Source organism: Oryzias latipes, chromosome 17 (assembly GCF_053564925.1).
Source record: "Oryzias latipes strain Hd-rR chromosome 17, Olatipes_Hd-rR_3.1".
NCBI lineage: Eukaryota > Metazoa > Chordata > Actinopteri > Beloniformes > Adrianichthyidae > Oryzias > Oryzias latipes.
Window position 1 is genome coordinate 36120701 of NC_136253.1, and position 14420 is coordinate 36135120.

Here is a 14420-nt window from a genome sequence, read left to right on the forward strand (position 1 = left end):
AGTTTCATGAAGATTCCCGTTCATTCAATTCAATTTTATTGATACAGCTCAAAATCACAGCAACAGTCGTCTCAATGGGCTTCATTCATTCTGAGGGGTCAAAATAAAATAAACGGTCAAAATGTTTGACCTTCAAATGACTTTGGTCTCTTGTTTTGTCTGCAAACTGCAGCAGGACCGACAAGATCGCCCAACACAAGTATTAACATGTGTGTTTGTACACGGGTGTGATAGTGAGAATACTCCTGAGGATGAAGATGACCTGTACGCAGCAGTCTATGGCCTGGAGGACGAGTACGCAGGGCTGGAGATCTATGAAGACCTGATGAGGACGGAGCAGCAAATGTCTATGGTACCACGCTGAGTCAGCTCTTTCTCACACGCCCTGATGTACAGACGCAGGCAGACACATGCAGACGCCTGAAGAAATATGCAGACACATGCAAAAAAAGATGCAGACACATACAAACGTGCAGACAGCTGCAGATGTGCAGACACCTGTAGATGTGCAGACATCTGCAGACGTGCAGACACCTGTAGATGTGCAGACATCTACAGACGTGCAGACAGCTGCAGACATGCAGACACCTGCAGATGCGCAGACACCTGCAGATGAGCAGACACCTGCAGATACATGTAGACACCTGTAGATGCGCAGACACCTGCAGATACATGCAGACACCTGTAGATGTGCAGACACATGCAGGCGTGCAGACACCTGCAGACGTGCAGACACATGCAGATGCGCAGACACCTGCAGATACATGCAGACACCTGTAGATGTGCAGACAGATGCAGACGTGCAGACAGCTGCAGACATGCAGACACCTGTAGATGAGCAGACACCTGCAGAGGGGCAGACACATGCAGAGAGACGTGCAGACACCTGCAGACACATGCAGACGTGCAGACACATGCTGACACCTGCAGACACAAACAGAAACATGCAGATACATGTTAAAAACATCAAGACACATGCAGACACCTGCAGATGTGCAGACACCTGTAAATGTGCAGACACCTGCAGATGTGCAGACACATGCAGACAGACGTGCAGATACCTGCAGACACATGCAGAAACATGCAGACACATGAAAAAAAAAACATGCAGACGACCAGACAGCTGCAGACACATGCAGACACCAGCAGATATGCAGACACATGCAGGTAGGCATACTTGCAAGCATGCAGATTGTTGGTTAAATTTTCTTTGTAATAATGGAACAAAAACACAATTATCCTAAATGATGGTCTGTAGAGATCCGACAGGGGGGTGTCCATCACTCTTCAGATCAGAAAGTTGGGGTGTTCACAACTGTTCTTTGGTCAAGTAAAAATACCCATCAGCCCCCTCCGTTGCCATGGGACCAGAGCATTTGTCCTGAGTGACTGAAATCCTGATGTGTGTCTTTGTAGAAGCAGGCAGAGGTGGACGTTCGAAGCTGCTGCCTTTCTGAGATCAAGCAGACGGAAGAGAGATACACGGAGACCCTGGAGTCCATCGAGAAGGTAGAGACCGCCTCTGCAGGGCCCCCTTCATCTCTCAGAGCAGAACTTTGAGCCTCCATGAAGCTGCAAACCAGCTGTTCTGGCATCCTACTGTTAGTTTGAAGCTGGTTTCAGTGTGTTGCCTATGATGACTGAAAAGCATGTTTATCTGGAACACAGAAGAATGAGACGTAATCAGAGGATCTCTGTTCTTGTTTGATCTCTTGCTCAGTATTTCCTGAACCCGCTGAAGAAGTTCTTCTCTGCAGCGGAAATCGATAAAGTTTTTCTCAACATCCCTGTAAGTCCTGCTGCAGATGTGAGCTATGGAAGGAGATTCCTGCGTTCAGACGGTGACGCTTCGTCTTTGTTTAATGCAGGATCTGGTTAAACTTCACAAGAGTCTGATGGTTGATCTGCAGGATTCCATCCTGAACAAAAACGCCCTGAATCTCCACCAGATCTTCATCAGCTACAAAGACAGGTACGTTCCTTCAGAGGGAACTCTTCATCCTCTTTGCTGAGCAGCCAAAGCTGTTAGCAGCCGGTGAAGCGGACACAGTGTCATAAAACTCTGGTTGTTTCCAACTCTGACCCGCAGACTACTCATTTATGGGATTTACTGCAGTCAGGTGGAGATCGCCATCGCAGTTTTGGACTTCATTGTCAAAGAGAAAGAGGATGTTCGACTGAAACTGGAGGTGAAAGCATTTTCTGCCTGTAGCTCCGCCCTCTAGGGAGCATTTTAGAACCCTCACACAGTTTGAAAGCTTTCCAGACCTAAAGTCTGCAGAGAGGCCACAAAAGCATCTCCCTGCTGAATGTGAACCGACTTCTGGAGGAAAGTGCAGTGAGTCATAGCTGTGATGTCATGAAGGCTGTGTTTCCCTCAGGAATGCTCCAAAAGAGCCAACAATGGGAAGTTCTCCCTGAGAGACCTGCTGGTCGTCCCGATGCAGCGAGTCCTGAAGTACCACCTCCTCCTGCAGGTGCTGTACCCCCCCTCAACACTGACACTCAGCTGTTCATCTCTGACTGAAGTTAACTTTTCCTGAAGGTCTGTATTTAGATGTATATGTTTACATTGGGTTTCTTATCAGAGACTGACAGCACCTGTTCAGGTTGGGAACAAAGTCTTCCACAGTTCTTCATTTCTCTCTCATCTCTTCTCTCCTCTCACGTTTTGGACAGAAACTCTTGCCTTTGTCCTCTAGAGGCTCGTCTGAAGCCGTTTTCCTTGGCAAACTTTGCTCTTCAGCTTCAACTTCTTTCTTTGTGACATTTTCTCCACATCATTGTCTTATTCTGCTGTTTTGTGAGGAGAACCTAGTTCCTGCAGGACCTTCACATGCACTGATGCCACCCAGACCTCCTGGTTGGGGGGTTGTAAGGTTTGCAGCAGCAGCGTCTTCCTTTCTGTTCAGAATTCTCGGAGGTTTTATTTTGTCATTTTTTTCGTTGGAGATTTCGTCCTCTTGTCTTCTTCCAGATGTAAACGTCTGCCTTCACCTGCTGAGGAGTCACAGAACTTCTTCCATCGCCTTTACAGGCAGGAAGAGCTTTTAGAATTCATCGTCCCATTTTGGTTTTCATCCATAAACCAGTGAAAACGTTACTGTTCTTCCAAGTGACCACAAGAGGGCGACATCCCCCCAATGATGAAACAGAGAAGACTGCCTTCATTCCAGAGATAAAAATGTTCCTGACGTTGATGATATACAGGCTTTTTATTCAAATCACTAAAACATTTCTTAAAACAAACCCCAAGCCTCCAGATGGCCTGCTTGTTCAGAAGAACCAGTCCAGAGAGCAGTTTCAGCTTTACTGAGAGCTTCTGGAGGGTTTTCAGCTGGTGAGGAGAACGTGTGACTGAGTGAGCAGAGGAACTTGGCCGTCACTGACACCCGTGCTACAGCGTTGTCAGGTTTGCAATCCTAACAGGAAGTCATCCCAGGACGTCTTTCATGAAGATTTCAGACAGGGTGCTGGGAGGTCATGTGACTTATCAGCAGCTGCAGCCACAGGTTTGATCTGCAGCTTACATCATTTGGGTTTGGGGGCAGCAGGTCCGATTCCTTCTGCTCCCCATCCTAAACTCATCTGTTAGACTTCAGCTGCAGCCCATTACTTTATGCAAAGGGTTTTCTGCCTTGAGGTGGAATGGAGATGAGGTTTAAGGATCTAGAGGACGTTTACCTGCTGCTGTTATCACACCAATGAAGTGCAAGTTACAGGTTTTTGTTTGATTTTCACGAGTGTTTTCTCTCTAACAGGAACTGGTCAAACACACAAACGATGCTGCAGACAGGAGCAACCTGAGGACCGCTCTCGATGCCATGAAAGTAGGAGCTGCACCAAAGACATGATTAAGGCCAAATGTTTGTTGGTTTGACCCCAGCCATTAGGTCTGAGGGGGGGGGGGGGGGGGGGGGGGGGGCAGCTGGTGGTGCTGACGGGGGTTTCTGCTCTGTCCAGGACCTCGCTCAGTACATCAACGAAGTGAAGCGGGACAACGAGACTCTGAGGGAGATCGACCAATACCAGAGGTCCATCGAAAACCTGGTAAAGCAAAACGGGTCTGTCTGCTGCTTCATCCTGGTCCAGATGCTGAAGAGGATCATGCATCCATCCATCCATCCATCCATCCATCCATCCATCCATCCATCCATCCATCCATCCATCCATCATCCATCCATCATCCATGGATATATGATGGATGAATGGATGGATGATACTCTTCAGCATCTGGAGCAGTTTTAATGCTCAAAGACGTCTGCGTGTCTCCGATCACAGCTGCAGTGTTAAAATCGATCAATCAGCAGCAGTGAGGCTGAAGAGACTAAAATCAATGTTTTCAGAGATCTGATATTTCTGTTTCACAGTTGGAGCTTCAGGTTCATTAACCTTAACCTAGAACCTTAAACGTTTAGGACGTGTCTGAAGGCGACATAGACATGTGAACAGAAGTCCTGTCCTCTGATGCAGTTCAAAGCTAAAAGCCTCTTTTTCTTTTTCAGGACTCAAACATTTCCTCAAAGTGAATCATTAGAAACAGTTTCTACCTTTTGTCAAACACTGATCTGTTTCCAGAATCAGCCCCTCATAAGCTTTGGTCGGCCAAAAGGAGATGGAGAAGTTCGTCTGGTTTCCTCAGTAGACAAGAAGAAACTGGACAGGTCGTCGTAGCTCCCGTTTATTCTGAGCTCATGTTCCACTCTGGGCTCTATAAGTCATCTGGCTTCATTTCTCCACACCTCTTCTTCTTCTACAGACACATATTTTTGTTTGACGTGGCAGCTATTGTCTGCAAACGGAGAGGAGACAACTACGAGATGAAGGAGGTTCTGGACCTGAACGTCTTCAAAGTTACCAACAACCCCACACCTGACAGAGAGGGCAAAAAGGTCAGTTTAACCTCTGCACCACCTGTATGGCGTCCTACAGGGACGCAGACCGCTGCGGAAGCATCTGCGGAAGCATCTGCGGAAGCATCTGCGGAAGCATCTGCGGAAGCATCTGCGCAGCTGCGGAAGCATCTGCGGAAGCATCTGCGGAAGCATCTGCGGAAGCATCTGCGCGGCTGCGGAAGCATCTGCGCAGCTGCGGAAGCATCTGCGGAAGCATCTGCGCATCTGCGGAAGCATCTGCGGAAGCATCTGCGGAAGCATCTGCGGAAGCATCTGCGGAAGCATCTGCGGTAGCATCTGCGCAGCTGCGGAAGGTTTTCTTTTCCGGTTTTTTTCACAGGCGGAGCGTCTGACAAACACCGCCTGGGTGAAGAACCTAAAACGTAAAGCCAGCGCGGCTCATTTGTGTGTTTTTCCTGATCTCCACAGTGGTGCTACAGCTTCTACGTGACCCACCAGCAGGGCCACACCGGCTTTGAACTCTTCTTCAAGACCAGAGAGCTGAAGAAGAAGTGGCTGGAACAGTTTGAAATGGCCATGTGAGTGAAGGCAGACTCTGGTTTGATCCAAACGCTTCAGACAAAAGTAGAAACGAGCTCAAACTTAAATCTGATGCAGAAGAAACTGTGAGGAGAACATTTGTCTTTTCTAAAATGTTTCTGGGAGTTCATCAAAGTGACATGAAGAAGGAGACTTTCCTGATCAAAATCATTGTGATCCAAATATAAAGATAAATTAGCGTAGAGATGAAATCCTCGCTGATAACGAGTCTTTCTGGATCCAGAGCGTCTGAAATTCTGAATCTTTCATTGAAGAAAAATGAAAAAGTGTGAAGTTTGGGCCTGAAATGTTATCTCTCCGTTCTGTAAGGGTTCAATTATTCTTTATTTCCTTTACATCACTACATGCACAGAGTGATGACATAAATTTGCAACACTCTGAGTCCAATCAGAGCCGTTTTCTTGGTCCTGTGCCTCACAGAAGGTTTCCCGTCTTTTGGAAAGAAGGATGCCGCCTGATGCCTGTCACTGCTGCAGCAGGATGATGCAAAGACGCTTTCAGCAGCAGCTGGTCTGCATGAACTGCTGCTGCTCAGTGATCCTGTCACTGCCCAGCTTCACGCTCATTTGTGCACAAAAGAATACACACTTTTAATATGAAATGAAACTGAAGGGAAATGCAAACATATGAAAACATTCTGCATGTGCTCAGAGCAGACGGAGGTCCTGTTTGCATCACGCCGCCTTGTTTTGGCTCAAATCTGCATCATTTCTGCTTATGCATAAAGAAAAAAAAGCTCTGAGGAACTCTTTAGTCCTTTTGCATCCTGACTTCAGGAAAACTTTAAGACGCATGCTGTGGAGCAGGAGTGGAGCGGTCGACCTCTGATCGGAGGTTTGGATCCTGCCTTGCCTCCCCGTGTGTTGAAGTACCTTTGGGCAAGACACTGCCCCCACAGTGCCATCAGTGTGTATGTTTGTGTGTTTATGGCACTGAAGTACCAAATGCCTTTTTCTTCTTCACATTCCTTCCTGTTTGCTGCAGGAATTCAGATCTTTGGGAGAATAAATCCATAATTATGATGGAAAATAGAGATATTTCACATTTGACCAACTTCCCACTCGGCTGTCTGAAAGTCGGTTTAAAAAAAGCTAATCTGGGAGGGCTTTTTGTGCATGCAAAACCCACTGAAGCCCCGCCCACTAAATAACAGGGATCTGTCAGGGAAAAGGCTCATTATGAACCACAGACCTGAAGCCGCTGCAGCATTTCTGCTGTGCAGGAAGAGGAATGCTTTAGCCTCAGCCGGTTCTGGTTCTGCTGGGATCAGTGCTGCTGAACATGAACAGTCATCCGCTGAGATCCTGAGCCTTGAGTTCATTTTCAGAACTGACTAGAGTGTAGACTGGTGCTGCACAGACAACATTTCTCCTGTCAGTTTTCCTTTCTCTGCTTTCTCCGCCTTTCCTCAGTTCAAATATCCGACCGGAAAAGGCCAACCACAACTCCCACCAGTTCAGGATGCACTCCTTTGAGAGGATCACCTCCTGCAGCTACTGCCACCTCCTGCTTAGGTAGGAGTCGGCTTTTCCAAGCGCTGCTCTGCTGAGGTTAGACTGGAATCTTTCAGATGTTCACAGTGGTATGACCCGACCTTCTCCACACACTTCACTGAAGGAGCTTTTATTTTGGAGGTCTTAGTGAGCAGCTTGTTTATTCCTGGGAGTCAGACATTAAGAAAGCTGCAGGACTTGACGTTTCTGCTTCCATGAGACTTTTCTGCACATCAGTAACATGCAGTGGGTCTTGTGTCCAGGGGCATCTTCAACCAGGGTTACCTCTGTGTCAAATGTGGGCTGGGGGCTCATAAGGAGTGTTTGGGTCGGCTTGGAGTCTGTGGAAGAACAGGTGAGACCACCCCCTTCCTCACAGAGATGGTTGTGTGTAAAGGTAATGGATGGTTAGCTCAGGTTTTAGGCTCCTCCCTCAACGGTTAAACATTCATGAAACCAGTGCTAAAAGTGGGAGTGGCTTGGAGTGTCCATTCTCCTTGGTCAGTCTGGTCCTGTCCTGGACTCAGAGGAGCAGCACAGGCTGACAGGGGGACGTGAGGAGGCGACCACGCTCTCATGTTGTGTTCTTCTCATGTTCCACAGACGCCGTCAAGCCGAGGCCGCGGGTAAGAGCTGCACTCTCTCTCTTCTTTTACCCTTACGTCCAAGCTGGGGGCGTTCGAGGCGCCGCAGCCGTGTGGCGGCGTAAATGCTGGCGGATCGATGGGGGGGGGGGGGGGGGGGGGGGTTCCTTCTCTTATCATGTCTTTTTAAACATGTTTATGGGACAAAATTCAAGATTTCAAGGGTTTATTGTCATATGTACAGTACTGGAATGGGTCTCCCTGTACCATGAGATGCTGGTCGCTCTGAATGCCATGAGGTCAAAGGTTATATAAAAAGATATGGTAGGATATTTACAGATGAACTGAAACATTCACACAAAATATCAAATATAACTATGTATCAGTAAATGAATACAAATTCAGAATGACTGCAGAGGAGACTTTGGTCAGGACAAAGGGGCTGTGCTAGAAGACGTTTGCACTTCTTTGCTGCCTGTTGTAAAGGCAGATCTGTGCTTTAAAATGAGGCCAAACTCACAAGTTTGTCATTTTATCACTTGCATCATTATTTTTGAAAACCAATATCAATACCAATATCAATCCAGAAGTGTGTGTTCTCTGCCACAAAATCCTGAAAAGGTCAAGAGCTAAGAGTCTGCAGAAGAAACCAGAAGCTTCATGTTTTACTAAATGAAGCAGAGAAGACTTCCAAAGACAGAAACACAAAAACAGCAAACCACAAAACTAACAACATTTTCAATTGGAGCTAAACTGAGATTCATATTTATATTATTGATTATGGACTGATCTATGTGATCTGTGCTCTGCTGCATGTGTGCTGCTGCATTCGGGCTGCTGCATGAGTGCTGCTGCATGTGTGCTGCTGCATGTGTGCTGCTGCATGAGTGCTGCTGCATGAGTGCTGCTGCATGTGTGCTGCTGCATGTTTGCTGCTGCATGTGTGCTGCTGCATGGTTGCTGTTGCATGTTTGCTGCTGCATGTGTGCTGCTGCGTGTGTGCTGCTGCATGTGTGCTGCTGAAAGGTTGCTGCTGCATGTGTGCTGCTGGATGCGTGCTGCTGCATGTGTGCTGCTGCATGGTTGCTGCTGCATGTTTGCTGCTGCATGTGTGCTTCTGCATGCGTGCTGCTGGATGCGTGCTGCTGGATGCGTGCTGCTGAATGGTTGCTGCTGCGTGTGTGTTGCTGCATGCGTGCTGCTGAATGCGTGCTGCTGCATGCGTGCTGCTGGAGGCGTGCTGCTGCATGCGTGCTGCTGAATGTTTGCTGCTGCATGTGTGGTGCTGCATGTGTGCTTCTGCATGCATGCTGCTGCATGCGTGCTGCTGGATGCGTGCTGCTGAATGGTTGCTGCTGCGTGTGTGTTGCTGCATGCGTGCTGCTGCATGCGTGCTGCTGGATGCGTGCTGCTGCATGCGTGCTGCTGGATGCGTGCTGCTGGATGCGTGCTGCTGAATGGTTGCTGCTGCGTGTGTGTTGCTGCATGCGTGCTGCTGCATGCGTGCTGCTGCATGCGTGCTGCTGAATGTTTGCTACTGCATGTTTGCTGCTGCATGTGTGGTGCTGCATGTGTGCTTCTGCATGCATGCTGCTGGATGCGTGCTGCTGAATTTTTGCTGCTGCGTGTGTGCTGCTGCATGCGTGCTGCTGGATGCGTGCTGCTGGAGGCGTGCTGCTGCATGCGTGCTGCTGAATGTTTGCTGCTGCATGCGTGCTGCTGCATGTGTGCTGCTGCATGCGTGCTGCTGCATGCGTGCTGCTGGAGGCGTGCTGCTGCATGCGTGCTGCTGAATGTTTGCTGCTGCATGCGTGCTGCTGCATGCGTGCTGCTGCATGCGTGCTGCTGGATGCGTGCTGCTGGATGCGTGCTGCTGGAGGCGTGCTGCTGCATGTGTGCTGCTGGATGCGTGCTTTTGCATGTTTGCTGCTGCATGTTTGCTGCTGCGTGTGTGATGCTGCATGTGTGCTGCTGCATGAGTGCTGCTGCATGTGTGCTGCTGCGTGCGTGCTTCTGCATGCGTGCTGCTGGATGCGTGCTACTGGATGCGTGCTGCTGAACGGTTGCTGCTGCGTGTGTGTTGCTGCATGCATGCTGCTGCATGCGTGCTGCTGGATGCGTGCTGCTGGATGCGTGCTGCTGGAGGCGTGCTGCTGCATGCGTGCTGCTGGAGGCGTGCTGCTGCATGTGTGCTGCTGGATGCGTGCTGCTGGAGGCGTGCTGCTGCATGTGTGCTGCTGGATGCGTGCTTTTGCATGTTTGCTGCTGCATGCGTGCTGCTGAATGTTTGCTGCTGCATGTTTGCTGCTGCATGTTTGCTGCTGCATGTGTGCTGCTGCATGTGTGCTTCTGCATGCATGCTGCTGGATGCGTGCTGCTGGATGCGTGCTGCTGCATGCGTGCTGCTGCACGGAAATGAAAAAGCATTTGGTGGATTGCTTTTTCATTTTAATTTTGAGTCAAAAAATGCAGCTTTATTTTGAAAATGAAAAAGCATTTCTGGTTTTGACTTTTATTTTTAATTATGCTACAGAAACGGTTCCATACTAAAACAGCAAACTAAGACAAATACTCTTTCAGTATCTTCAGTATTTTTATATTTGATGAAGCCGTATGTTTTTGCTTGACTCTCACAGACCTGAACATCAAAACTCCGTCAGACCAGCTGGTCTTTGTTCTGTAGAAACTCCTCAGAGGAGGAGCTCCTGCTGGATTTACTATCCAGGACAAAACGAGACTCGCCAACAGTTTTAGTTTGTTGTATAACAACTAGGTACACTTCCAAAAGAAAAGAAGTCAATCTAAGGCTGGCTTCAGACTTAAATGGCGTATATTTATAGAGCGCTTTTCTACATCCAAGGCCCAAAGTGCTTTACAGACACAGTCCCATTCACCCATGCATGGGTCGACCGCCCTACCGCTGCACCACGGCCGCCCGATCTATACGTCACAAACACGTATCGGACGTCTTCATAGTCTTTTCAGCAACCGCTCTGCTGCCTCCACCAGACCAAAAACGGCGAGTAGAAAGTGTTGAGTCTGACGTTGCCGTTCAAAACCTCTGAGCGAATCATAAAGATTGAATGAATTAAAAGGACTCCTATCATTTCTGCCTCTCGAACTTCAGCTTGTCATACTCGTCAGTATAAATTATGGGATGTCTTCTGTGGCAGAACAACCTGCATTCATGGAAAGTTTGTTTAGACTTTGCTGCAGGTTCCTTCACAGCTCATCCGTGTGACATGACTCAGAGGAAGTTTGTGTCGCTTATGTCTCTGCAGCACAGCAGCAGTGTGTCGTCATCATAATTACCAGACTCACCATCTTTACCTGAGCTTCTTATTTGTCTTTGTCCTGTTGAGAAATGTCTTTGAGTTTCTTACATAAGACTGCATCATCCTCCCAAAGCTTCCATGTGTGTGAAGGCACAAACCTATTTTTATTTTGCTGAAGTGGAACATCAGCCTAACGGAGGAGCCTTCAGCAGCTCCACCTACATCTGGAAGAGCAGCAGATCTGTCTGCTCCCAGTCTTCACAAATGCTGCAGCAGAGCGCTGGAAACTCTGAAACGACCAGCAAAGGTCAGAAAATACGTTCCGGCTCCTTTGAGGTTCTGCAGCCCAGAATGTGGCTTTAGTGAGGAGATACACACCAACGGGAGAACCTTCCAGATTGCTCAGTGTGACTGAAGGGAGGATCATTAGGATATTCAACAGCAGTTATTAAAAGTGTGAAGAGGGCAGACAGACTCTGTTTGGGTCACTTTGACCCTGACCAGAAACCCGAACCCGCTTCTCCACTTTGATCATCTTCTTCTCTCTTGTTTCCTCATCCACAGGAAAATGCAGCAGCTCCAGACGCAGGTCAGTATTCTGGCTCTTCACCCGGAAGACTCAACAACAGTGGCTGGAAAATGTGCTTGACAACAGGAACGAGCCATCCCATAATGCCTGAACATTCAGCATCTGACTGTTCCCCACAAAGCTAGCTGGTGGGGGGTGCATCTGGGGGCAGTCTGGGGGGGGGTTTAGCTGCGATGGGGTCTACATCTGCCTTATTTTAGCCGTGTAGGTAGTTTACCTGACCCTCGGTCACCAACGGTTCTTATGGGCTTGGAGGACGTGTCAAAGTCGAGGCCCCGGGCCACATGCAGCCCCCCATCTTATCATATACGGCCCCAAAGATCATTTATTATTTGGGTTATTAATGGCCCAGTGAAATGTAGCACTGATAACATTTTCACTACAGATCCCATAATGCAATGCTTCAGCTGACCTGATGAACGCTTGACCTTGATTGGAGGAAGAACAAATGTTTCTGACATCAGTGGTAAAGCCGCTGGTCTCCTAGTGGAGCGAATGTGTTTGGAATGAAGAAATAGAATCTAAAACGGCGCCATGAGACAAACATCAAATACACACTTTGCTGAGAAGACTGATGTTGGTACGGCGCTCTGGTAATTTTACAGAACCAAAAAAGGAATTTGTTCGGCCCGTGTTTTGGATTTTGGCCCCTGAGCGATTTGACAGCCCTGGTTTAGAGAGGAGGTCATGAACGGTTCAGTCTCTAGATCTCCATCACTCTGCTTCAGAAATACCAGGAAATTCTTTTTCTTTGTGGTCACATTCTTCATTTCCCGTCTTTCTTCAGGTGACGTCCGTTTTGAGACTCATACTGATGTTGGCATTTTTGTTCCAGGTTTACCTCGGATGGTCGCTATCAGAGACTACAGCGGCGTCCCCTGTCCGCAGTGTGGGCCCCCCCTGAGCTTCCACGCAGGGGACGTGATGGAGCTGATCTTTGCAGACGTGCACAGCTCCTGGTGGCAGGTGAGTCGCTTAGCTGTCAGTTTTTCCACACAAGCAACAGCCGTGTAGAAGTCTGAATAACGGGGGGCAGACGGGGGGCCAAAGTGGGTCAAAGAGCAGTCAACAAAAATAAGCAAGCCAAGCCCCGCCCCTCATCCTGAGTGCAGGTGAGCCTTTTCAATTCACACCCTGAAAAGGTAAAACGTGCAAATCAACAAAGTCATCAATTATTTTGGCGCCCATATCGACCACCTACGTGGTCCGTCCTCCCGAGGAGAGGATGACGTGACACTCGCTCAGTCCAGTTCTGTTATACAGTCGATGGTCAGGACGTCTGACTTCCAGTGTCAGATGGGGGGGGAATGTCTGAACAGATTCTTTCTGCTGGATCACATCATTGACTGATCTGGTGATCAGTCAGGTGACTGAGAGCAGTTCTACAAGTTCTGCTTCTGGTTTTGGGAAGTCCTTCAGCAGCCGATGGAGCGTCTCTGTCCCAGAGAGGATGGAGGTGGACCTGCTGTTCCCTCCATGGAGGGCGTGTCCTCCTCCAGTCGGATGGCAGGGGTTTCCTGAGGGCAGTCAGCCTGAGCTTTGTGTTGGGTGGGCGCAATAATGTGAGGAGCCTTCCTGTAAGCCGGACCGATACAGAGCAAATGTCATGCAGCAGAGCTGATGGCACAGCGTGTTGCCGTAGTAACAGCACGTGCATGAGAGGGACAATGCGTTGTTCCTGTGAGGAACTACAGCAGCTGATGGCCTTTGAAGTCACCATGAAGCATTTTATTACAATATGAAGTAATGTATGCATCGTTGAGCCTGATCGCTGTTTACATTTTAGAAGGTGAAACTGAAAAAGTGGATGTTTATGTTTCTTCTTGTTTGGTAGTAATGTATAAGTTACACCACTAGATGTCAGTAACTAACAAAAACTGGAGGTGGATCAGCTGATCAGGTGTTCGTCCTTCATGAATTCCTTCCCGTCAGCGAACGCCGGGTCGTTTCTTCCTGCATCCTAGGTTATGTCTAAAAAGCAGCAGCTGCTCATTTGTTGAAGAGAGGGGTCCGACGTTTTACCACTCACACTTTCAACTTGAGGAGAATCTGTTTGGACACCTTCAAAGTTCTGATGCTGTGCTGATTATGTGGGAGCATTTCCACAGCTGGAAAAGCTTCACTAATGACATCAAGGTTAGAACAGTTGAAACTCTCAAAGTGTTTAGTCTCATGTCAGCCAGTCTGCTGACTAATAGCTGCAAATATGAGCATTTTTAACATAAGGAACCTGAAGAGAGCCCTCTTTGTTTACCATGAAAACTCCAGGGGAACTTTCATCTTCAGCTTCCCCGGCGGCGCCGGAGGATGGAATTACAGGACGTGGAGGATTCACCCCCCCTGTTACCCAGAAGGCAATTATCCTCCATCCCCTTGGCAGGACAATACAATCAATCACTGTAATTTCATTTGATCCTTTGGCTCCTGCCTGTTTATGCCAACAGAGTAATAAGTTTAATCTTTATCATACGCTTATCCAAAGCAGAACAAATACTGTACGGCTCTGATGAAATGATATTACGCAGAATAAATCAGAAAGATGAGTAAAGATTTGCTTTCCAATCGAATTAGTGCCAGAGCCCCAAAAAGCTTTTCATACCCTAAAAGAGGAGTTGGGGGGAGGGGGGGGGGGGTCTGGACGGTTGGCGTTGCATCCACATCACTGTCCACAGAATGATGATCTGCACAGAGCTTTAGCTCCGGAAATAAACTCCAGCATCCATCCAGAGGTCAGCCTGGCTCTCTCGTTTGCTGAACAAATGTGCAGTTTTCTCTGTAAAGGCTGCACTGCTGCAGGCTGGCCCCTGGAAGCCATGAAGGCTGCACTGTTGCAGGCTGGCCCCTGGAAGCCATAAAGGCTGCACTGCTGCAGGCTGGCCCCTGGAAGCCATAAAGGCTGCACTGCTGCAGGCCGGCCCCTGGAAGCCATAAAGGCTGCACTGCTGCAGGCTGGCCCCTGGAAGCCATGAAGGCTGCACTGCTGCAGGCTGGCCCCTGGAAGCCATAAAGGCTGCACTGGTGCA

The 14420-nt window shown here is 48.6% G+C and overlaps 1 protein-coding gene across 7 annotated transcripts in view; it reads left to right on the forward strand.

Annotated features, from left to right (window-relative positions):
- Positions 1-14420, forward strand: part of LOC101160624 (guanine nucleotide exchange factor VAV3) — a 59325-nt gene that overhangs the window by 30111 nt on the left and 14794 nt on the right. For 4 of the 7 annotated variants that reach the window (XM_078935421.1, XM_078935423.1, XM_078935422.1 and 1 more), the window contains exons 5-21: positions 235-352; positions 1417-1509; positions 1721-1789; positions 1869-1972; positions 2090-2189; positions 2382-2477; positions 3762-3830; positions 3964-4050; positions 4579-4664; positions 4760-4892; positions 5325-5434; positions 6869-6970; positions 7213-7304; positions 7553-7575; positions 10987-11115; positions 11373-11397; positions 12233-12363. In XM_078935421.1, coding sequence (XP_078791547.1) covers positions 235-352; positions 1417-1509; positions 1721-1789; positions 1869-1972; positions 2090-2189; positions 2382-2477; positions 3762-3830; positions 3964-4050; positions 4579-4664; positions 4760-4892; positions 5325-5434; positions 6869-6970; positions 7213-7304; positions 7553-7575; positions 10987-11115; positions 11373-11397; positions 12233-12363 — 1567 coding nt within the window. The remainder of the gene's footprint in view (positions 1-234; positions 353-1416; positions 1510-1720; positions 1790-1868; positions 1973-2089; positions 2190-2381; positions 2478-3761; positions 3831-3963; positions 4051-4578; positions 4665-4759; positions 4893-5324; positions 5435-6868; positions 6971-7212; positions 7305-7552; positions 7576-10986; positions 11116-11372; positions 11398-12232; positions 12364-14420) is intronic. The other 3 variants (XM_023965041.2, XM_023965042.2, XM_078935425.1) reach the window with 1 other exon arrangement.